Below are 23,427 nucleotides of genomic sequence, written 5' to 3' on the forward strand. Positions count from 1 at the left end.
ACTCCTGAGTCCCAGAGAAGCAGGCCTTGGGCTCCTTCTTTGAGAAACGGCTTCCGTTTGTAAATGATCCTTACCAAAGTAATAAACGCCAGTGGTGAGATATTCCACAGGAAAGGGGACGGGGCACAAACTGAGAATTCCCTTGCTGTTAGCAGCTCCCTGGGTTTTAAAGGAAGTCAGGCGAGGGGCGCCTGGCTGGCTCATTCGGTGGAACCTGCCACTGTTGATCTCGGGGTTGTAAGTTTGAGACCCAAGGTGGGTGAAGAGATTACTTACAAATAAAAATCTTTAAAAAAAAAAAGTAAAGATAAAAAAATTAAAGCGAGTCAGGCGAAGGTGGTATAAACCACAGCTTAACCTTATCTGTCCAGAGAAAACTTAACCTGGTTCACTGAGGCCCGGCACCCTGCCCCCTTCTTCCCTGCAATTTTAACACATTATTTTGTCTTTTAGGGCTAGCTGTTTAGTAATTTGTTCTCCTTTTTACAGGTGTCTGGGGGTTTGGCCTTCCCAGTTAGATTACATGTCAATTAAGCATACCTCTAGGACAAAGTCCTCACCCTTTTGTAATTCTGCCCCTCCTTATCCAAATTCAGTGCTCTGCAAGGGAGGCTCCTTCCTCGAACTTTGAACAATCCAGCGGTTTGCCTTGGGGGCAAAGATATGTAAAACCCAACCCTGCCTTCAGGATGCCCACAGCGGATGTAGGCGGTCCCTGGAAGGAGCTGAGTGCTTCTAGACTGTGATCTCAATTGCCTTGCTAGAACCCTACCTGGTCGGGAGGCTTGACTGAAAGACAGTGTTAATTTTCCCTGTGAATTTCTAGGGACCTTTACCTCCTAAGTATCTACTGAGACTAAGTTTTGCTCTAACCTTTCAGACTATGGCGGCCTATGGATAACCAGAGGAAATTAGCAAAATGAGAAACTTGAAGCTGGAACATCTACCTTGACATTTCTGGCGAACTCTAAGCCCCTGACTTTGGAGAGGGATTTGAGGTCTTAACTGCACCTTTGCTATAACTTGACCTATAAGCCTTTAGGCGCTGGGCGCATGTTTCTGCCTGTGGGAACTGCTGGGGCCTGCCCTGGGGGTTGGGCATATGTGATCCTTAAGCTGCGTGGGCCTGCCCTACCCCTGCTCCCCAGTGTGCCTACCCATCCCAAACCCACACCTCCCTGCTTTGTTGACGCTGGGCTCTGGGCATCTTAGTTCATATTATTTTGCCCTGGCCTTGAAGGTTCGTTACATTAGGTGGGTTAATCCTAGTTCCTTGTAGAGAGGTCACCTAGTCAGCTTTGCCATAAAGTATGACTCTGGGCCGGTCATTTAACTTTCCAGAATGATCGATGGTTTCCCAGCTCTATCCTGAGTCCCCTCACCATTTTCCCCCCACTGAGGTTAGCCAAGATGGTCTGGGTGGGCACCTCTGGGTGTCACCAGGGCCTGATGTCAGTACAGCTTGGGATGGAGCCTTGGTGATCTCAGGCCCTGCCCACCCCTGGCTATTCATGCCCACCCTGCTAGGCAGGGGCTCTTTCTTGCCTTGGTTCCCTGCTCTAGGGAACCACCTGGAGCCCTTTCACAGGGCCCCGGGGAACCTCTGCTGTGCAGCCTGGGAAAATCCCCAGGATACCAGGCTATTGGCAGAGAGCCTGCAGTCAGGGTCAGGCCCTCTACCACTGTGGGGAAAAGTCTGCCTTTGGGGTGGGGGCTCTTTTGCCCCAGGCTCCAGGTGCATGAACCCCCTTCTGAGGGATTTAACCCACATCAGGGCTTTGGAGCAGCCAGGAATCCCAGAGAGTTAAACAGCAGTTCATTCCCACAGGCTCCTGGGGGCGGGCTGGTGTCCGACTGGTGGTGGATCTCCCGTGCGGGTTGGCATGAAGTACATTGGCCATGAATGAATGAAGAGAGTCCAGAGCCCTGTACCCCTCCCTTCCCCCGCTTGCAACCCCAGCCTCAAACCGAGCTCTGTTCGGTGAGCCCCTCAGTGGGCCCTTGCTGGGCCATCCACAGGGTCAGGCGTCCTCCCAGGACAGTAGTTCCCAGGGCTCAGGGGCTGAGGGAGACGCTGTGTCTCAGAGGCGCCCTGGCCTTCCTTGGCATGGGAGATGGACTGCTCACCAGGCTAGGTGAGCCCAGAAGCAGGAGGCGACAGTAGGGTTGAACTGGACCTGAAGAAGGTGATGAGGTGGGTCAAGGGGTGGAGACAGAGCAGAGGGACCATGGGATTTACTGGAAATGAGCCCAGATGTGGGGTCAGAACATCTGGGTTGTGTGACCTCGGAGGGGTCACTTAGTCTCTTTGAGTCCCATCTGTAGGGAGGGCACGGTAACAATCAGGAGACAAACAGGTGACCTTGCTTTGTGAACTGTCAAGTCCAACGTAAGGGACCCTGGTTTCTATTATTGTTGCTAAATCAGACTTTAGGCTTCTGGGTACCGTGGTCCCCTCCTCTATCCTTCTGCCAGGGAAAAAGACAGCACAGGCCCCCCCGCCCCACCCCACTTAGGGGTCCTGTCTGTCACTGTGCATCATCGTGTTATTAACACACTGCCCCTGACCACTGAGCTGGAACACTTCCATGAAGGGGGTTGATGATACTGAATATCTTGTTTATCTGGGAGGGAGAAAAGGATGGGCAAGAAGGATACAGTCAGGGTTCTGAGTTCCTCAGAAAATTAGCATAGACTTCAGCTAAAGAGAGCGAGTCTCAGAAGCGGGGACCCTGGAAAGAATGTTTTGTGTGGTCCCCAGATTTCTGAAGTCCAGAGCTCCGACCACCAGTGACCCCCAGGACGGGCAAGAAAGCCCAGCCTTGCCTGTCCGCAGAGGCCTCCTCCTGGTGCTGTAAGGCCCTGCAGGTCCGGATTGGGAACGCAGATCCCTGAGGCCAGACTATCTGGGTTCAGATCCCCACTGTCACTGTATGACCGGAAAGAAGTCACTTGGGCTCAGTTTGCTCATCTGTAAGTGGAGGGCACGTGGTTACCCACCTCAAGGAGTTAGCATGAGGCTGGTAGAAACTTCAAGCCAGAGTTCACGGTCAGGCTGGGGCCACCCAAGGGCCCATGATGTGGACGCTGGCCGGTCTCAAAATAAAGGGCTCGAGTTAGACTTTGTGGAACAAGTCTGTTCCTGAGCGTCCCCCCCCTTGGGCACAGAGTGGGCCCATTCTTGTTAGTGTTTCCCAGAATTGAGCTAACAGAAAAAAAAAGAAAGAAAGAAAAAAAAAAAAAAGAATTAGCATTATCTGCAAGAGGCAGTCCTAGACTTCTGATAAAGGAGTCTCTCAGGCTTGGGTGGGGGTGGAGGGGTTCGCCCAGGGCTCTCTGTCATCCTCTCTGGGGAGGGGTGGGCAGAGACCCAGCTCTGCTGGAGGGCAGCCCCTGATAACCAGAAACCCTCCTGGGCCCCTGAAAAGATGGAAAGAAAAGCAACTGGGGTGAGAAAAGAGCTTTCGTCTGCGCTCAGAAAAGGCTTGTCTGCTCCCCAAGAGCCCAAATCAGAGGCAAAGGTGGCCTAAGAGAGGCCCTTAGAAAAGGCAAGGTCGCTGTCACCTGTTGAGCACTTTACTCTGAGTTAAGAATTCTAGATCTCGGTCCAAGAGGTGGTTGCCCGTACTTCCATTTTCGAGATTAAAATCAGAGAAGGCTAAGTAACCGGCCCGAGATTCCATTGCTAGTGAGTTCAGATCCTAGACTGAAAAGGACCCCACGCAGTCGAGCTCTGAAACCCACGGTTCCAGCCACAAAACCACAAGACAGCAGGACAGGAAGCAGATTCCAGCCGAAGTGTGAGCTCGCTCGCTAACTGTACTCGGCCACAGCAGGCAAGGGAAGGGAGAATGGGTGCCATCTTCACCAAGCAGGCACGCTCCTTTCCCCTCCCCCCCCGGAAGGTTCTTCCTCGTCTCAAGGACTGACTCAAGACAGTTCTTGGGAGGCCCCAGCTGTATCCGCCTTTTCTGTCACCACCAGCCCACATCCACACCAAAGACCCCAATTAAATCCCTTCCTGGAGCTCAGTGCCTGGCCCAGGGCTGAAGAAAAGATGACGAGAGAGCCGAAGGCCTCACTGACCCAATGTGATGTGACACATCACCCCACATGTTCGAAGCCCTTAAAGGGACAGCTCCCTCAAAGCAGGAGGTCCTTGTGCCTGTACCTTTCATTGGAGCTCTCTACTTCCTTCTCTCCCGCTGCACTGAGCCCCCCAGATCCCAGGTCCCTGGGTTGACCTGATGCTTGTGTACTTCTGTCTGACTCCAGGCTTTCCCTACAGTCTCCTAGCCGCCCTCCCCCCGACCCCCGCGCCCACCGGCCCAGGACACAGGGAAGGAAGATCCTCTGGAAGAAACAGGCTTTAAGGGACCTCTGTCTTGCCCTCTTGAATCTGTCCCCACATTCAAGCCAGTGTGATTGTGTCTTGGGCCAATGGCTGCCAAGGAGCTGGCAAGAGTGGAAAAGGGTCTGGAATCACTGATTCTCTCCTCCTTGTGGGGAGAATGAGGCAGAGGTGCCAGAAAATGTGTTTAGGGCACACCGTAATTATCAAAGCCCCTCGCTGTGGCCACAGCGTTGGTTTTCTCCAGAGTATTGTTTCCTGTAAGTGTTGTCATGTCTGCGTGCACGTGTGTCTATGTGGGTGTGCACGTGCGTGTCCTTCCTCGGGTCGGCAAAGCCTTCGAGTCATAACAATAATTCGTCCCAGCCTGATGTCAAGGCTAATTTACACTTCCCAGCTTGATGGCTTGATGATGCAGGACGCCAGCTTTCTCCTCTCCCCAAGCCCTCTGTCACCTTCACAAGCCAGTTGTGGTTGAAGACAGTGGACCTGCTAGGGTAAGCCAGCAGTGGGGACTCGGCTTCAGGCAGCAGGCTGCCCCAGGCCTGGACCAGCGGCGTTTCTGGGTAGCAAATGACATCCTGGCTGAGCAACATCCAGGGATTCCTCCGGCCAAACAAACTTTGCTCCGGCAAGGCCATCAGAGGGTGAAAGAAAGAGCTGTGTGAGAAGGCATACGGGCCTTGTAATTAAATAAATTCATCGCGTGGAGATTTGCACAAGAGAGTATTTTCCCTTTCTGCCTGAGCACGTGGTTTGGCTGCTTTAGGGCGGATGACAGGATGTTGGCCGTCACCCAGGCCACTCACTGTACAGGGCGGGAAATAAAATCCAGAGAGGTGGAGAGATTTTCCAAGGTCACACAGCCTGCTACTACCAGAACCGGGCCAGCGCTGGTTTTGCTGCTTGGGTGGTTTTCAACGATGTTATTTTTTGTAAGCAGGAAGTCTCCTCTCTACCCCTCAAGTGAAACCGGGCAAGATACAAAGCAGATCAGGGTGGTCCTACTGAACTTGAAGTGGGACGAGCCTCCCAGCGCCCCACCTGCTTTACTGCTTGAGGCTTCAGGATACTGAAAAATTACACCAGCCATCATAACGACAGGTAGACCTCAGGACAGGTCAGTTTCTGTAAGATTCCGGGCACTCCTTCTGGGGGGTTCGTGTATATTAACTCGTTGGATCTCCAGAAAGCCCTATAAGACTATACATCTGTGGGGCTGCAGGCATTTCCCAGAGATCTCTTGTGTACACATTCTGACAAGCAGTGTCTCTTGGAACCTGGGATCTTGATGTGGGATCTTTGCTAGTGGAGGGTGACTTCTTGCACACATACCCCATCCCTGCCTGAAAGGTACTGTCCCAGCAGCCCAGCTCATCCCCATTCTTTCCTACCCTTTTCATGTCATGTCACTGCCCCTTTCCCCAAGGGTGTGGAGAAGGCATGGCTCCAGGTTAGGCAGCTTGTTGGCCTCGCAGAGCCCACAGGCAGCCTTGTGATCTTATCCAAAGGCAACCTGGTGGCCTGTGGGTTGGATGCAGCCTGAAGATATATTCTGTTTGGCATGCACAGCTGTTCCAGTTCCTTCTACTGCAAAACAGACTCCTTGTAAGCAGCCATTCATTATGCTTCTGGATTCTGTGGGTCTCGAGAATTTAGAACCAGCACAGAAGGAATGGCTAGTTTCTGTTTCATGATGTACGAGGTCGAAGCTGGGAAAACTGAAGGCAGGGTAGGAAGGGGGTATGGGCGGTGTGACTCAGTGGCTGGGGGCTGGCATCAGACTGGATCACCTTCACCCTGGTGGTTAATGCTGGCTATCAGCGAGAGCACCTATGTATGGCTTCTCCACGTGGGATAGTTTGGGCTTCCTCACAAGATGGCGGCCACGTGCCAAGATCATGTGTCCCAAGAGAACCAGACAGAAACCATATGATCTTTTATGACTGTATTGGTCTCCGAGGGCTGTCATAACAAACTACTGCAGAGTGATGACTTAATAGAAATTCATTCTCTTATACTTCTGGAGGCTAGAAGTTCAAAATCAAGCCATCAGCAGGGCTGGTTCCTTCTGAGGCTGTAAGGGAGAAGCTGTTCCATGTTCTCTCTTAGCTTCTGGTGGACTCGGGCATCCCTCAGCTTGTAGATCCATCACCCTAATCCTCTGTCTTTCCCTGGCCCTCTTCCTACATCTCTACGCCGTGTTCCTTCCATGCACATCTGTCCGTTTCCCCCTTTTATAAGGATGCCGATCATCTTGGATTAGAACCCACGTCATCTTAACCTGATCATCTGTGAAGACTCTATTTTTAAAGGTCATATCCACAGGTCCTGGAGGGTAGGCCCTGGGGATATCTTTTGGGGTGGCACGGTTCATCCTGTAACAATGATCTTGAAAGTCACGTCGCCTCCTTTCTGCTATAATCACATTTCCTTCCCACCCAGGATTAAGGGGAGGGAACACTGGCTCCACTGTTGGTGGAGGGATGTCGAAGTTACATTATAAGGGGAGTGCGTGAGATGGGAGCTCTGTTGCAATCATTTTGGGAAGATATGACCGGCCACAACACCACAACAATGCTTACTATATATATAGTATTTAAGCTTAAGGGGATTCACATAAAATTGGGATTTCTGGTTCTTGAAGAATCCAAAAAGCCTGGAGTACTGGTCTCTCTCCCCACCTCACGCCTTTCCAGTCCAGTCGTAGCAGTCAGGGAGAGCTGCCCCTTTTGGGAGGCAGCAGACTCTGAGCTGACCCACTTCCTGAGTCTCTCTCCTCAGAGGTCGAGTGTCAGTTGTCATCTTGTCACTGTGCATAGTTGTGTGTCCCTTCACACTCAGCCTGCTCCTCTCCTGTTTGTCCTTGCTACCCGCTCCCGGGGCCGCCGAGGGTGTTCCCTCCCCCTCCCCCAGGTCCGGGCAGTGCAGAGGAAGCTCCCTGGGGCAGGACCCCAGCAACTCCCCCCCCCCCCAGGTGAAGTCATGGCGTCATGAGGGAAACAACTCCACTCACTCCTCACCCCAAGAGCTGACAAGAGGCCACAGAAAGGAGCCCGCCTGTGATTCGGGGCCCGGTGTCTGCAGGACGGGTCTAGGCAGGAGGATGAGGCCGAACAAGCACAGACAGCTGGCTGATTACAGAGGGCTGGGCGAGGAGAGGTGGAGAGAGGCGAGCTGGAAAACTGCAAACAGATGTGGTCACTTTCCGTCGGCCCCGCCCCTGCGGGTCGGCCCCTCCCCCACCGGTTTCCTTCCAAGAAATGACAACCGGGGCTACTTCTGAGGTGGCTTCTCTGACTTCCTACCATTTCCATCCTTTTTCTAGAGCCTTCCGGATCTTCCCTGCTATTGACCAAATCCCTTTACAATACATGCCACTAGAGTAAACAATGACCAGTTTGCCAGCTGTATTTCAGTGTCATCCCAGGAGCCTTGAACCAGAGCAATCATTTTCTCTGAGGAAGAGCCAGTGGAATGGAAGTCGTCCAGGCCTGGGAGTCGGGGAACAGGCTCCAGTTCCGGGTCTCATGCAGGACTGTGGGCAGCTCCCTTCACCCCGAGGAGCTCTCTTCATGCTGGAGCACATGGTGTTTTGGCTGGTGCAGTCCTAGGCATTGGGGATACCACTGGGGGCCCCGGCCCTGTCACTTTGGGCAGGTTACCTGGCCTCTCTGTGTTTCAGCTCCTGCCTTTGTAAGAATTTGTTAATTTATGCAAAGCGCCTGCGAAAGTGTTGGGCTAAGCGTGAGCTGTCTTTCATATGTGTCCATGTCCCTGACTGCGTGTGGATTTCTTCCATCTAGGGATGTACTGCTGTGTCCCAGCAGAAGTTGGGGACAGTGGCGCCCTGCCTTGTGAGGGTGTGCGGTCTCCCTACATACCAGGCACCGTGCCAGGCCCCAGAAAGCAGGCAGGTCCTGCCGCTCCCTCTGCCCTTACCCAGCAATGGCCAGAGGGTAAGAGGCCCCCGGAGTACTGGTCATCGGCATCTGTGATTAATATCTTGCAGGTTGGTGGCGGGTGAGGGTTTTTCCTGACCTCAGGGAATGACTGTTATTTGGCTCTTACTGAGAGGTGGAAACAATTTAAGAAGTGGGGAGGTTGGGGAGAAACAGGAAAACAAGCATCCCAGAGTTGCCAATTTAATTCGGGGCTGGCTGGCACTTTTCTGCAGAAAGCTAAGGCAGCTGGGGGCGGCAGCAGAAGGGAGGCCCGAGGTCCAGGAGGTGCCTGGTCCTGGGACACTGTCAGCCTGGCGAGGCTACTCAATCTAAACCCTCCAACATAAAACACACACACTGGAGGGCGCCTGGGCCGTTCAGTCGGTGGAGCGTCCAAACTCAACTCAGGTCATGATCTTGCAGTTGGTGAGTTCGAGCCCTGCGTCGGGCTGTGTGCTGACAGCTCAGAGCCTGGAGCCTGCTTTGGATTCTGCAACTCCTCCTGTCTCTGCCCCTCCCATGCTCATGCTCTGTCTCTCTCTCTGTCTCTCAATAATAAATAAACCTTAAAAAAATTAAAACACACACACACACACACACACACACACACACACTGGAGCTCCCAGGAGGGCTTATTATTCGTTCCCCAGGGCTGTCATAACAGACTGCAGCACACTGGGTGGCAGAGACCAACAAAATTTTATTCTCTCCCGTTCTGGTGGCTGGACGTCCAAAATCAACGTGTCGCAGGACCACACTCCCTCTGAAGGCTCTAGGGGAGGCTCGTTCCTTCCCTCTTTCAGCTTCTGGTGGCCCCTGTAGTCTGTGGTGTCCCTTGGCTAACAGATGCACCACTCTGAACTCTGGTCTGTGTTCACATGGTCTTCTCTCTCTGTGTCTCCCCGTGTCCTCTCCTCTTCTTAAAGGACATCAGTCATTGGGTTTAGGGCCTGCCCTATTCCAGTATGACCTCATCGTAACTAATTATATCTGCAAAGACCCTACTTCCAAATAAGGTTACATTCTGAGGTTCCAGGTGTGTTTATTTATTTTTGAGAGGGAGGGGGAGGGGCAGAGAGAGAGGGAGACATAGAATCTAAAGCAGGCTCCAGGCTCTGAGCTGTCAGCACAGAACCCGACACGGGGCTCGAACTCATGAAGTTAGACTGAGCCACTCAGGCGCCCCGGATTTTTACATATTTAAATGATTCAGAAAGACTAAAAACCAGAATGATATCGCATTACATGTGAAAATTATATAAAATTTGAATTTCAGGGGCGCCTGGGTGGCTCAGTCGATTGGCCATCCGTCTTCGTCTCAGGTCATGATCTCACAGTTCGTGCATTCAAGCCCCACGTTGGGCTCTGTGTTGACAGCTCAGAGCCTCGATCCCGCTTTGGATTCTGTGTCTCCCTCTCTCTATTATCCTCCCCCAACTCGCACTCTGTCTCACTGTCTCTCTCCCTCAAAAATTTAAAAAATTTATAAAATTCAAATTTCAGTGTCCATAAAGAAAACTTGATTGGAACACAGCCTCACATTCATTCATGTATCATCTTGGGCCACTTCCTTACTAGAACAGGCTCCATGTACCCCGAAAAGCCCGAAATATTTACCATCTGGCCCTTTAGGGAAAACCTTTGTCCACCCCTGTGACCATCGTTATCCGGAAACAACGTTTCCCGCCTGGCCTGTGCCTGCCCAGAATGTGGAGGCCTCCCCAAACACCCAGCATTATCTGAACTCCAGCAGGTTGCTTGGTGGTTAAAAGGGAAGGGGGGGGGTTGCAGTGAGGCCAGGCAGGCCTGGGGTCCACTTCTGGCTCTGGCACTTACCCGGCAGGTCCCCTCACCTCTCTGTGTCTATGTGTCCTTCTCTGGTAAATGGGAGGAGGTGAAATTCCTGATCACGGGGCCGCCCTGAGGATTAACTAGGTGCAGCAAAGGCCTTCCGCACAGCGCTGGGTGTGGTATGTGGTCGACAACAAAGGTCAGCTGCTGTCATTGTCCTGCGGCTCTAGATGGCACAGGAGATTGCAGGCAACAGAAAGTCAAAGACCTTTCAAATTCTCGAATACACCAGAAAATCCCACCTATTCTGGTGGAGGCTCCCAGCGAGCCTCTCGGGGCCTAATTCCACTCTATCAACATCCAGAAGGGAGTAAGAGTGGAACTCTATGGGGACGTCAACATCAGAAGACACACACGTAAGCACTGCTGTGGGCCTGCCGGCACCCACGTGACCTTCCTGTCCCCCTCGCTCTGGGCCCCCGGGGGAGGTTGGCCCTCATGGGCTGCACCCCGGTGCCCTCTGACTTCCCGCTGAATTTGGGCCATCAGGAGCCCAGACAGGGGACCCGAGGACGGAAGGCGAGCCAGGCCCAGTGTGGGAGATGGTGCTTCTCTGACTCCCGACTGGCCCTGTGTGACATCTCCCCCTCCATCCAGCCTTCTCTGCGGGTTCCAGTAACTTCCTCCTCTCCTCTTGCCCATTCAGGCCTGAGGTGGTCATGGCTGCTCTTCGCTTTGGGTCCTGCGGTGTTCCTTGTAGCTCTTCAGCACTTTACCACAACCCTACGACATTTTGCTCAACGGGTCCTAATCTGAGTGTTTTCCAGGGTGAATGACAAGCTCTGAAGGGCCCGGGATGACCCCTCCACCCCCACCAAATCTCTACGATTCAGAAGTTTTCTACTGATGCGATTTCCAGCTAGGATGAGTCCTGAGGCAGGTAGAGCACGTTTTTATCAAGGGATTGGAAATCGGGACAGATTGAGCCCAAACTGTGCCTGAACCCAGAAGCTCTTAGCGGATCCCACCTAAGGACTAATCTCTTGCATGTGTCGAGTGGTGTTACGGTTTACAAACTCAGTCTTCATGTAATCTCCCTTCTGACACCCACACACCTTTCGGTGGGGGTGGGGGGAGGCGTACAGAGCCGCTTTCGGCATCCCCCACGTTCTCAAAAAGGACACCCAGGTTCCAGAAGTTTTGGAGGAGCACCCACGTCTGGTGTGGAGTTAGGATTTGCGGCAGCAAATAAAAATAGAGGATGCCCAGTTCACTTTGAAGTTCAGATCACAACAAATTATGTGGTGTGGGATAAACATATCCCGTGCAAATTTTGGTTTGTGCTTTATCCGGCGACCCTAACTTGAACCCAGTTTCCTCTGTTCCCATGTCCAAGGCCTGGGTTTTCTGCTACATCAACTATGCTGACCAGCAAGATTCCTGAAGACAGCCTAGAACCAGCACGGATTTCCCCCAAGTTTCTACCCAGTGTCACGAGCTATCGGTCAGTCTGGGGGAGTAAGAGTTGAGATGGGGTAGGATCTCTGTATAGGGGAAGATCCTTTGTATAGGATCTTCCCTTGTATAAGGAAGGCCCTATATGAGGGGTATGTGTTTCTTGTTCTTTCAGGCAACTGCTCCATCAGAACAGTCCAGGCAGAGAAGCGTCCTGCAGACATTAATGCGTGTGTCCCAGAGCCCATGGTAGGGAGGACCGGACTGAGGACAGCACAGACCCTCAAGTGTCAGGACACCGAGTCTGAGACAGCAATAAGCGGGAAGAGCTTCCCTCTGAATCTGTGGTCACGGAACCGGACTCAGTGGTTCTTCCATGCCAACCCCCTAGTCCCCAATCACAGCTCGTGTCCAGGAGATGGTCCCTTCCATTCTCCCAGACCTTCAGCACGGCGGTCTAAGGCCCCAAGTGTAGGAGGGACTGAAAGCTGGGCCCTGCCTGGCTGTCAGGTTATGACTCATCAGTAGGAGTGCGGGGACCAGATGATTAGGAAACAAAGTGAGAGGGAAGTCGGTTAAGTGACTCTTGATTTTGGCTCAGGTCACAATCTCACCGTTCATGGGGCAGAGCCCCACGTGGGGCTGTGCACTGACAGTGAGGAGCCTGCTTGGGATTCTTGTTCTCTCTCTCTCTCTCTCTCTCTGTCAAAATAAAGAAACATTTAAAAAAAGAAACAAAATGAGAGGGAGCATTGCTAATAATCACATCAGGGACAATAGGTGTCAATCAGGAGCCTGTTCATCAGTCACTGCATCTGGGCCCCATAGGAGCTGCTCCCACCCCTCAAAGCCATGCTGCTGAGGGCAGTTGGAGCAGAGGGGAGGTGCAGCCAGCCCACCCCCAGAGCCCTGCAGCCCCATGTGTCATGAAGGTCAAGAGGAAGAACCTCCCTGTTCAGTGCAGAGTCGGGTTGGCACTAGACTGGGCCCATATCCACGCAGCCCAGCTCCGGGGCAGCAGATTCCAGAGGGATCAAGCTGGGGGTGTCACTGCATCCCTCCAGGGCAACGGCTGGTGTTCTTTGGGCTTTGACCCCAGTGTCATCTGGGGTCACCCTGCCCCGGCTGAAGCTCTGCCTGAGTGGCAATAAAACCCCAACCCAAAGGGCCTGGTTGGCTTGGATGGTCAATGTTGGGAGGGAAGGGAGCCAAACACTAGCTATTTCTGTTTCCATCCCTGTGTCACTTTTGGCTTCTGAGCCCCAACAGTCCCTTAGTGGGAAGTGACAGGGTCTCCTGGATTTCCTTGAGCCCATCAGGGCCAGCATTCGAGAAGGGTGGGTGCAGTAGGTGCTGGGAACCACGAGGTAGTGGTGGGGGCAGCCCGTCTTGGGTGTGCTGGAGTCGACCCAGAGCAGATTCCTCAGGCCACCCGAGTCTCATCTCCCCCTTAACTTCCTGCACCGCACCTTAACAGAACATCCTTCACAGCCCATAGCCTCGGGAGCCTGCTGCTTCAGTGCCCCCTCCCTTCCAGAAACTAGGATGCTAGAAACTAGAAAGAGATCAGCTGCATTCTGCACCTGTTGACTGCAGCCAAGCCCCATTGCCAAAGTTCGCCCTCAGTCAGGTCAGGAAGTCGAAAAACTTGTGGCTCTGAGAGTTCTGGAGAGAGAAGCTGGGATAGGGGGCTGGCTGGGGGCGAGGGACATCTCCGGAGAGCACCTCTGTCCGAAGGGTCGTTTCCCTACACTTCATTCGAGGAGGCAGAAGAGGCAGAAGTTGCACCCCTTCCACGGATGAGGTCGTGGAAGCTGATGAAGGTTGAGCTCAAGTTCAAGTTTAAGCTGAAGTTTCTGGGAACCCAGGTCTGCCAACGCCGTGCTCTCTTTAGCTAACCTCCCCAACCCAAGTGCTTTTCCCATTTAGTCACTCTGGGAGCTTCAAGAAAAGAAACTCCACTGAGTTCTGACGTTTTCCAGGTGAGATGATCTTTTCTCAGGAGAAAGGAGAACTATGTATAATCTAAGCCAGTATGTGGCCTCACACCGTGTCTCCTTGGCTTTGGAAAACACCTTCCCCTCTCCTCCTTCCTTTCTTCTTACCAGATTTGCCTCTCTCATTTTTTGAGCGGGGGTTGGGGCGGGGGAGGCATTGTTTTTGATAATGGGGCTGGAGACAGCCAAATTCCCCACTCACCAGCTACAGTTGGGGAGAAGCTAGTCTGGGATTAGAAATTAATGAGGAATGGGGCACCTGGGTGACTCAGTTGGTTAAGTGGCCGACTTTGGGTCAGGTCATGATCTCCCGGCTCATGGGTTCAAGCCCCATGTCTGTGCTGACAGCTCACAGCTCGGAGCCTGGAGCCTGCTTCAGATACTCTGTCTCCCTCTCTCTCTCTGCCCCTTCCCCACTCACACTCTATCTCTCTCAAAAATAAACGTTAAAAAAAAAAAGGAAAAAAATCATAAAAAAAATGAATGAGGAAGAATTTTGGAATTAAAGATTTCAATGAGACATCTCCTGGGTCTAGAATAAACATGCCACCAGGAAGGATATGCCTTTTGTGGTTGAAAGCCCTTCCTTTCAAATCGGACTCCAGTTTGTAGAATGCCTTCCATATTATCACCCTCTACCCAAACATCCTCATTAGTGGAGTTGTATCTAATGTGGGGGCTGGGGTCCACATTTATTAAGATAAAGATTATATGTCGTCCAAATTACCTTTGAAAATCCCTTAATCACCCTGAAAATTGGTCATAAAGTTCAGCGTGCATGGTTTGTGCTGTCCTATACACAGAAGCTCTCTCACTTGACTTCCACTTAACCAACCAGCCATGTTAATGGATTCCATATATTTTCTCTGCAAAACATGAAGGTGCCCACAGTCCCCAGGGTTCTGAAGGCTAATAAGGGGCTGCTCTCTGTGATGCCCATATGTTTCTGCTGCTACCGAATCAAGTTGTATGTTTATAACGAATCAATTGTCATTTTCCCAGACTTGTTTGTGCCAGTTGTGCTTTTTATAGTCATTCCATAATTTATTTAAAAAATTTTTTTTAATTACATTTTTTTTTCATTTGTTAATTTTTGAGAGACAGAGAGAGACAGGGTGTGAGTGGGGGAGGGGCAGAAAGAGAGGGAGACACAGAATCCGAAGGCGGCTCCAGGCTCTGAGCTGTCAGCACAAGCCCGATGTGGGGCTCAAACTCACCAACCGTAAGATCATGACCTGAGCCAAAGTCGGACGCTTAACCAGCTGAGCCATCCAGGCGCCCCGTAATTCCACAATTTAATTAAATATGATGCAATGGCTAAGAGTGCAAAAGAACAGTGATTTCTTTGAAAATTGCACCGAATGCTTTGATAAAAGAAAAGTGGCAAAAATAAAAGGGTGTGTTACAGCAGAGAGAGAGAGAGAGAGAGAGAGAGAATGAGAATCTCAGGCAGGCTCTGCACTGTCAGTGCAGAGCCCCGTGCGGGGCTCAAACTCACCAACCGCGAGATCTTGACCCAAGCTGAAATCAAGGGTTGGACGCTTCATTGACTGAGCCACCCAGGTGCCCCCTTTTGCTTTATTTTAAAGAAACAGACTAGAATTCGCTGCCCATGCACGATGGCTGTGATTCATGGGAGAAAGACAACAGGGAGCTGTATACACGGAGAGCATGCTGAGAAAAAGCAAAACGCTATGGCCCAACATTAACAGATTGGTGAATGAATTTGCATTTGTGTTTTAAGTAAAAATGAAGTGTCTAAGAGTATATTTTTGTAGATTTTAAGTTCCCTGCTTTAATTGTGCTGAGCAGCCTCTTGCACGAATGTCTGATGTACGTTATACAGCAACGTAGACTATTTAAGTAAGTGTATTCATCTGGTGGCATTACACAATTAAAATCATTTTTCCTTCGTTCTCTTTCTCCTGTTTGACTCAATGTATGTGACAGAAATGTGGTATCATGTCAATAGCACCACACGCATAAATTCAACGATTCAAGCCCTCACTTAAGACCTGGGTGCATCGACTAGGTTAGTTACACTAAGCACCACAGTGGCTCTTACTACACCAACCTTAGCGTCTGGGGTGTGGCTGGGTAGGAATTAAAATGAACACGGGGTGGGCGTGGGGGGCGGGCACCTGGGTGGCTCCGGTGGTTAAGCGTCTGACTTCCACTCAGGTCACGATCGTCATGATCTTGAGGTTCGTGAGTTGGAGCCCTGCATGGGGCTCTCTGCCTGTCAGTATGGAGCCCACTTCGGATCCTCTGCCTCCCTCTCTCTCCGTCCCTCCCCTGTCTCACACACACACTCTCGCTCTAAATAGACAGTAAAAAATACATAAATAAAAATAAATGAACACGGGTAAGGAATTTGCCTTAAAATAACACAGAGGCAGCACGTGTCTCTAGAGCCAGACTGCGTTAGTACAAACTCCGGCATTTCCAATTCTCAAGGGCAAGCAAGCCCCTTAAATTCTCCCTGATCCTGCTTCTCTGCTGAAGGTGTTGTCATGAGCATTCCCTGAGTTCATCAGTGGAAAGACAGCAGTGTCTCGCAGGGCGTAAACGCCACACAAATGTTAGCTATTGTCATTGCCAGCATTATCAATCGTTATCATTTGGCCTCTAATCTGGTATCATCCGAGTAGCTGTTATCCTAAAGGTGTAAAAGAAACAAAATCCCACACTTTCATTTGAGCATGATATGAAGGTAGGGGTCCCCAGTTACTTTCCCAGAAGGAGAAGAATAAATGTTGCTTCAGAACTCCAAAAAAAAAAAGTTTATTTATAAAATACCGACAAGTTTGACAGGCCATGGGACATCTCGTGGTATATATTTCAAATCAATTTCTTTTTTTACCTTTCATTTAAAAAATAAACCTGCTAACAAGCTATATGACATATAGATATATATTTTTTCTTACAGATAGACACCTGCCACGATGAATATTCTCCCCACAGTTCTTCATTATATCTTTTAAATCAAAAAAATAAAGATTTGTGTTGATTTTTGTTTTTGGAGTCTGTATGTGTAAAGAAAGGTAACACGTTTAAATGCTTTTGGTTATTCTTACGGAAACAAAGAGAAGGGGGGTGGTCCCAGGAGGGCATCTGTGCTCCGGGTGGCGGCCAAGGTTGCCACTGGGCAGGACCATACAGAGGCACTCAGATCAGGTGGCTGCTGCTGGGGGCGGGTCCCCCTCCCCGCTCCTGTCCTCCAGCCCCTCACACCACGTGCACCACGGGGAGGGGAAGGAAGCCCCTGCCCAGAGTGGGCTCTGGGAGGCTCTGGCACCTTTGAACGCTCTGCCCAGGGAGGTGTGGGCAGAGATAGAAGGCCTCGAGACAGCGTGCTCTGGGCGGGGCAGCTGGAAGTGTCCGTGCTTCCTCTGAATTGGGGCAGTGTCAGGTGAGGGGACAGGACGGGCGGCCTGGGTTTGCAAACCCCCTGGGGCCCTGGGAGAAAGGCGCTCTGGAAGCTGAGCAGCTTTTTGGTTCATCTTGGCAGTCTGGGCGAGGAGCTGGTGTGCACGAAGGGGGCGTGGCCACGAGGGGGAAGGGCAGTGCTGGTGCGCCCAGCGTGGGCTGCTGGGTGCAACACCAGATTTCCCGAGGGCATGACGAGGCAGAGCCAGAGGACACAGAGGTGTCCTTGTGTCAACCTGCTTCAGGTGGTCACAGAGACAGGGGCCCTGGCATCGTCGGCCCAGGAGCCCAGAGGTCGGGGAGGTTCCCTGTTACCTATGGGCAGTGCCCGGCACATCCTAATGTGACCGGGTGTCTGGTCAGGGGTCAGGAGCCTCCACTGCCCCGGCAGATATGTAAATGAGGGCAGAGGTGTCCTCTGAGAAATCTAGAGTTCTGTCGTGGAGACCTGGGCTTCCAGATGTGGATGGGGCAGTGGGGCAACATTTTGGGTGGGTGGATATGAACTCAGGGCTGGATTTTCACGTTGGGCACAGCCTGCCTTCCGGCTCACACAGCGTCCTCGCCAGTGCCCTCTTAGACTCCCACGTTTGAGCGGGAGTGACCCCGGCTCCCTGTGCCTCACAAAGGACCGACGAGCCACCAGAAGGAATCGCAAGCCTGTTTGCGAACACACATCCGTGCATATCTGTGTGTGCATGTGCGTGAGCCCAGGCATGCACGGCCCTGTGCTAAGTGTGCGTGGGTGTGTCGGCGTGGGGGTGAGTGAGAGCGTGGGGAGGGGGAGGGCGCACATCTCGGTGCACTAGGCAGTCTGTGAAAGGCAAAGGAAATCTGGCCTCGCGCACACACGCACACACACGGCTTCACGCGTCCTGCTCCTCCCCCCTCCCCCCCCACTCCCAGATTCCTCACTGGGCTGGGCTACATGAATTCCCTACTGCAAACTGGGAACTTCCGCAAATGGCTAAACGCACAGCAGATAAGGAAAGGGATGAGGTTGTTAAAAAAAGATGAGATGAAAAGGAGGCAGCGAGGGGAGATCACAGGCGGGTGGCTGCGGATGTGTTGCCATGGAGACACCAGATGTGTACAGGGCAGACCTCAGGCCTGTGTCCTCATGGGGGTGCTTCCCTCCCAAGACACCCCGGTGGAGAAGCCGGCCTCTGGGCCCCGTCTGCGGAGACACCTGCCAGCGCTCCCGAGGGTCTGGGAGGTATGTCCTCTCCTCAGGCCCCTGGCCCTGCTCCCATCCCCCTCACCTGAGTGGGGGGCCCATGGGGCCAGGTGCAGAGCCTCGCTTTCCTTGGCTTGCTTCCCAAATCCCCCTTTCAGACCTCCTCTGTTTTCCTCACCCCCAAGATGGGGCCTGCATTCGGCCCACTAAGGGGCCCCACGCCGCACCCGGTGTCTTCCTGCTGGACCACCTCCTCTCCCAGAGGCTGCTGCCCACCCAAAACCACGCGGCTGGGCCAGCTGGGGGGCACTCGGGGAATTCGACAGAACGGTTCCTCCCTCAATCCCTTCATCCTGGGGCTGAAAGGAAGATTCAGGCCACTAGAAGTGGCTTTTTAAAAGAACATTCCTTAGAGCAGATTGTGTGTGTGTAAAAGCTTTGCTTCCTGTCAGCTATTCTTGTCCTTGGTCCCATCTGACCTGCTCCTCCTGGCCGGCCTGGCTGTGCATCTTGGGAGCTGTGTGAAGTTTGGATGGGGCCCCTCCTTGCTCCGAGCCCTGGCTAGGCTGAGGCCGGCCTGGAACACATACCCTGGGGTTGGGTCTTTGACTCTTTGTAAACCAGGTGCTGGGCAGACAGGGTAGATTCTGGGAGCTCTGGCCTCTAGACCGGGGGCCTGGCCCACTCCTCTGGGCTTCTGTGCCCCTGTGCTTGGGACTGGGGGTGCTTTAGACGGGGATCACTCTGGGTTGAGAGCGACAGGGACACACATCTGGAAGTGAGTGTCCCGACTGGCTAGGACCCAAAGGGATTTCTCTTGGGAGAGGATCCTTAGACCCTTCTCCTTGCAAGTGCATGGGGGACTTGTGTGTATGTGCCCGTCTCAGGAGGAAGGGGCGTGTCCAGGGACAGGGGTGTGTCTGCCTAGATGGCCATCCCTCACCCCTGCCTAGCTCCCCAGCATGCTGAACTTCCTTATCTAAGCGCCTTCCTTTCCCTCTTGCTTTAAGGAGGGTGCTGGTGGTACCTAAATTGGAAGGAAGAGGGAAGTTAAGCTTCCTTCTTACATTCTTGACTTCCTGCGTTATGCCCAATTATCCCAGCGATGCCCGGTCAGTGCCCTGTACTCTGTTCCCTGGGTTCAGCTCTCCTGGTCTGTGCTCAGGAAAGTGAATTCAAGTCAAGCAACGGCCGGGTTCAGTGGTGGTGTGGGGGCCTCTCCCCACCCTGGGGCCCTCTTCCTTGGAGTCACAATAAAAAGCGTATGTAAGAAACAAGGAACTAGCTAGGCAGACTCTCACCCCTCAGTTGTTTTCCTTTTTCTAAATAAACCAAACGCTTGGTGGAGAAGTTGAACAAGGGAGGGGAGTGTGAGGAGCAGGCCAGGGGGACGGATTGAACCCCCAGAGGCCTGTCAGCGATGCAGGGGGAGGGCTGGGAGGGGTGTGTGTGTGTGTGGGGGGGGGAGAGAAGGTGAGCTTTGCCCTCAGGGGCGCCCAGCCTTGCACATCATCATCTAGCAGTGGGCCCAGGGCCCGCCCCCCCGCACTGGCAGAAGAGGCAGCTGTCAGGACTTCCAGAAGCTTCTCGCCCCCTGAGCACACTGCCTTACAGCTCTCCGGGCCTTAGCTTTCTCTCCCTCCCTCTGTCCCACCTCAGCCCAGGCTGGGCCCCTGCAGCCCGACTCTGCGAAGTCCGTAAAGGCCCAGGGAACCCTATAATCTGGAGCTGACCAACTGTGGGCCACACACACACACACACACACACACACGTCCCCCTCCGGTGGTTTTCTTCTCCTCCTTCTCAACACCGTCTTTGCTGGCCCTGGAATCTCTGGAAAAATAAACTCAGGAGGTGAAAAGTTGACTTGGTTTCTCGGTGTTTTTGTTTTCTGGCAGGCAGTGCGGGGGAGGGGCGGATGGGGAGTTTGGTGCTGTTTTGTTTTGTTTTGCTTTGCTCTTTCTTTCTTTTCCCCCTTCCGACGTCAAACAAACGATGAAAATCCTGCTATAGGAGCCCGGGGGCCGGGGGTGAGGCTGCTGGGGGGGCGGTAGAGGGTGCTCTGCTGACTCGGGGGGTTCGGGGGGTTTTGGGGCGTTGGGGTCCGACTGGCCTTGGGCCGGAAGAGGCCGCCCTGCTGGGCGCTGCTGCTGTTGGCGATGGTGGTGTGGTCCGGCTCGCCCGAGTCGCTCTCCGTGTAGCTGTACGCCTGGGCCCGCGAGATCCCCTTCTGCTGCCTCCGCCACGAGTTGTAGTAGGTGGGGTCGCTGATGTAGTGGTTGACGAAAGAGTGGGCCTTCTGGTGGGTCGGGTCGGCCTCGTACTCACTGTCGCTTCCCTGGGAGGACAGAGAATCGGGGAGTCAGGGGCCCCGCGGGGACGGGTCCGTGTGCCCAGGGCTGCAAGGCGCCAGGCGCCCCGGTTTGAATCTCCCAAGGCCTGGACTGTGGCCACCTCTCTCCCCCTCACTGCCCAGGGGGCATAATGCCCGGATGTGCCCACCTTCCTTGCCTTGGGAGCAGATCGTGGCGTTGACACACACAGCCCTGAAGGGACCCGATGTGGATCGAAGACCTGAGTTCTAATTCTTTTTTGTTGAAGGGAACTTTATAGCACATGAAGTTAACCGTCTTAAAGTGTAAGATTCAGTGGCTTTTCATACACTCACAGTGTTGGGCATTACTCCGCGCGGCTCCAAAACATCTTCATTGCCCTGTACCCACTGGCAACAGGGAACCCCTGTTCCCCCTTCCTTCCCCCGCCCCCACTCCTGGTAACCACTTTCTATCTCTGTGGGTCTACCTACTCCGGACATTTCCTACGGGTGGGAGCCTATAAAACGCGCCTGTTGTGTGGCCCCCTTCTTTTGCTTAGCATATCATGTTTTAGGGTTGAATTCATCATGCCTTTTCATTTTCTGTATTTCTGATGCTTTGACATCTGGGGCCTTGCTGATTCTGGAGGGGCTATGGCTCCTGGGGCTGGTCAATTTTTGGAGCTAGCGAATGCCCTTTCATCACCAACCACTGCTCCTGATCACCCCAGGGGCCAGGTACCAGGCAACTAGGGACAGCTCCTGTATTGATTCATACTGAATCATCCAGAGTGGGCTCTCATCCAGAGCCCACTGAATTGATTCATACTAACCTAAGCCTGCTTCCACAATAAAGGCTCCTGCCCATGCGTCCCTCCTGCTTTCTCTGCCTCCGGGGGACCCTAGTGCTTTCCTGAATGGCCCTGCATGGTGTGATGGGTGCCCTCTTCTTGGGAACTGTGAATAATAATTTTTTCCCCCCGGGACAATCATCTCCTGATCTCCTGGCCTTGCCATACCTGAATAGGAACAAAGCCTACATTTTAGGACAGCTATTCATGTAGGATGTACTGAGTTCCGATCTCGGTCTACCTCTGACTTACTGTGTGACTGGGGACAAAGCCAGGGCCAGACTTGGAGAGGCTCCGGGCACTGAAAGGACGCTGGTGCTCACCCACGTTGTGATCCAGAATAAAAGCAACATCCATTTATAAAACGAGCATGAGAAAAATATCAACAAAAGCTCTGAATTTCACACGATGATTACCCTGTAGCTTTCCCCGATAAATACAACATATTCAGTTTTTCTTAAAACTGTCGATAACTTTGGTGTCCTCACCATAGCTCCAGCTGCCTGAGGGGGAATCAGCCAAGAGTCAGGCCGGGTTGCGAAGTAAAACAGCGTTCCCTGGTTCGGATCTGAATCGTGGAGCTAAAAATATCATGTGCCCCTCCCCCACCCCAGGCTCCCAGCAATGTTTTGAGAACTAAGAAGAGGACAGATGGGAACACGCTTAGAACTCTCTGGAAGAGATGCGCTCTGATTTTAGTGAGGCTCAGAAGGCCTCGCTCAGGTCGCCGCGTCCCTGCCCAGCTAATACATGGAAGCGGTAAATTTTATCAACATACTTTGGGTAAAGCTGTACCAAGTAGACCCAGTGAACCCAATACCAATGAGTCTGGGATGACTAGCTGTGTCCTGCATTACAGGCAGAGCAAACGGAGAGTTGTTGACCTTGCCCCAAGGGGTCTGAGCTATGGGGAGGGGCAACGTGCACTTGCTCTCCGGAACCCCAAGTCCTGTATGGCATCCAGCCCCTTCATGAGAAAGAGCTAGAATGTACAGAACTATAGCGGTGCCAGCCGCGGGAGCAGGTGCTCCGTCAGGAGACTGTACTGAACTCTCACACCTCAGCCTCGTCACTGCTATTGCTCTGGAAGTGCCGAGAACACCAAGGCAGAGAGGATGAGGGTTTGCCCCAAGAGATGAGGGTTGTGCTCGGGGACTCAGGTCTGCCTGATTTTCCAAAGCCCACCCATGCTCCACCCCGCTCCTGCCTGGAGGTCACAAGATGGGAATGAGAGCCCCTCTAACCTCCCCGTGGGGATGACATACACCCTAGTCCATCTGCAAATTTACGTCATTTGCTGCCTCCCCTCCTCCACCTCATCCCCCCGTAGAGATGCTCTCCTTACCACCACCCTGCACAGGCTCCCAGGACCTCAGTCCTCTTGGCAGTAGAGACAATGGAAAGTCCCTCGGTGTCCCCATGATGCAGTGCAGCACAATACAAGCCCCTTTCTTTGCCTACTGCCCAGCTGCCAGCCCAGGAGGGAACAAAAGGGCAGTACAGACAGGGGCTCCATATGCCAAGAGTGGGGAGGAGGATGAGGGCTGGGCACCCGATGCCTGGGGCCGCAGGGAGGCCGCCCAGAGGCGGGAGAAGTCTGAGCAAGCCATGGTGGATGCCACGAGGCAGGGGGCTGGGGGGGGGGCTCTGGTGCAGGAGCAGCGAGGGTCTGTAAGTGTTGGGTGGTGGAAGGGGGCACCCCACACTTCTCTCTGTGGGACAGGTCTCTCCGGGAGGGTCCCCACCAACTGGCTTAAAGAGCTGGTAGTGTCATTGGTAGAGGTTCTAGAACTTTGGCCGGCCCCAGAAGCCAGTCTCCATCACTGACTGTGTCCCTCGCTAGCTAGCTAGGTTAAGTCTGGGACGCATCACTTGGCCTCTCTCAGCCTCGGTATCCTTGTCTGTAAAATGGGTAGATGCCTGCAGCTCACAGGGTGAAATGATGGAACGTTGTCAAAGGTGTTACTGGGGAGACAGCGAGGTGGGTCTGGGTGCCAAGGCCTGGAAGCCCCCAAGGAGGGATCAGAAGGAGCAGGGGTAGTGGAGGCCGACTCAATGCTCAGGTGGCTGGCAAGGAAGAAGAATGTTCAGCTCCTGTCCCCCAAAGTAAAGCATCAC

The 23,427-nt window shown here is 53.0% G+C and overlaps 1 protein-coding gene across 3 annotated transcripts in view; it reads right to left on the minus strand.

Annotated features, from left to right (window-relative positions):
• Nucleotides 1–16,333: 16,333 nt before the first annotated feature.
• Nucleotides 16,334–23,427, minus strand: part of SDK2 (sidekick cell adhesion molecule 2) — a 266,484-nt gene continuing 259,390 nt past the window's right edge. For 2 of the 3 annotated variants that reach the window (XM_047833518.1, XM_047833516.1), the window contains one exon: nt 16,334–20,482. In XM_047833518.1, the coding sequence (XP_047689474.1) occupies nt 20,129–20,482 (354 nt within the window). In that variant the 3' untranslated portion in view covers nt 16,334–20,128. The remainder of the gene's footprint in view (nt 20,483–23,427) is intronic. The other variant, XM_047833519.1, reaches the window with a different exon arrangement.

Source organism: Prionailurus viverrinus, chromosome E1 (assembly GCF_022837055.1).
Source record: "Prionailurus viverrinus isolate Anna chromosome E1, UM_Priviv_1.0, whole genome shotgun sequence".
In the NCBI taxonomy this organism is placed as follows: domain Eukaryota; kingdom Metazoa; phylum Chordata; class Mammalia; order Carnivora; family Felidae; genus Prionailurus; species Prionailurus viverrinus.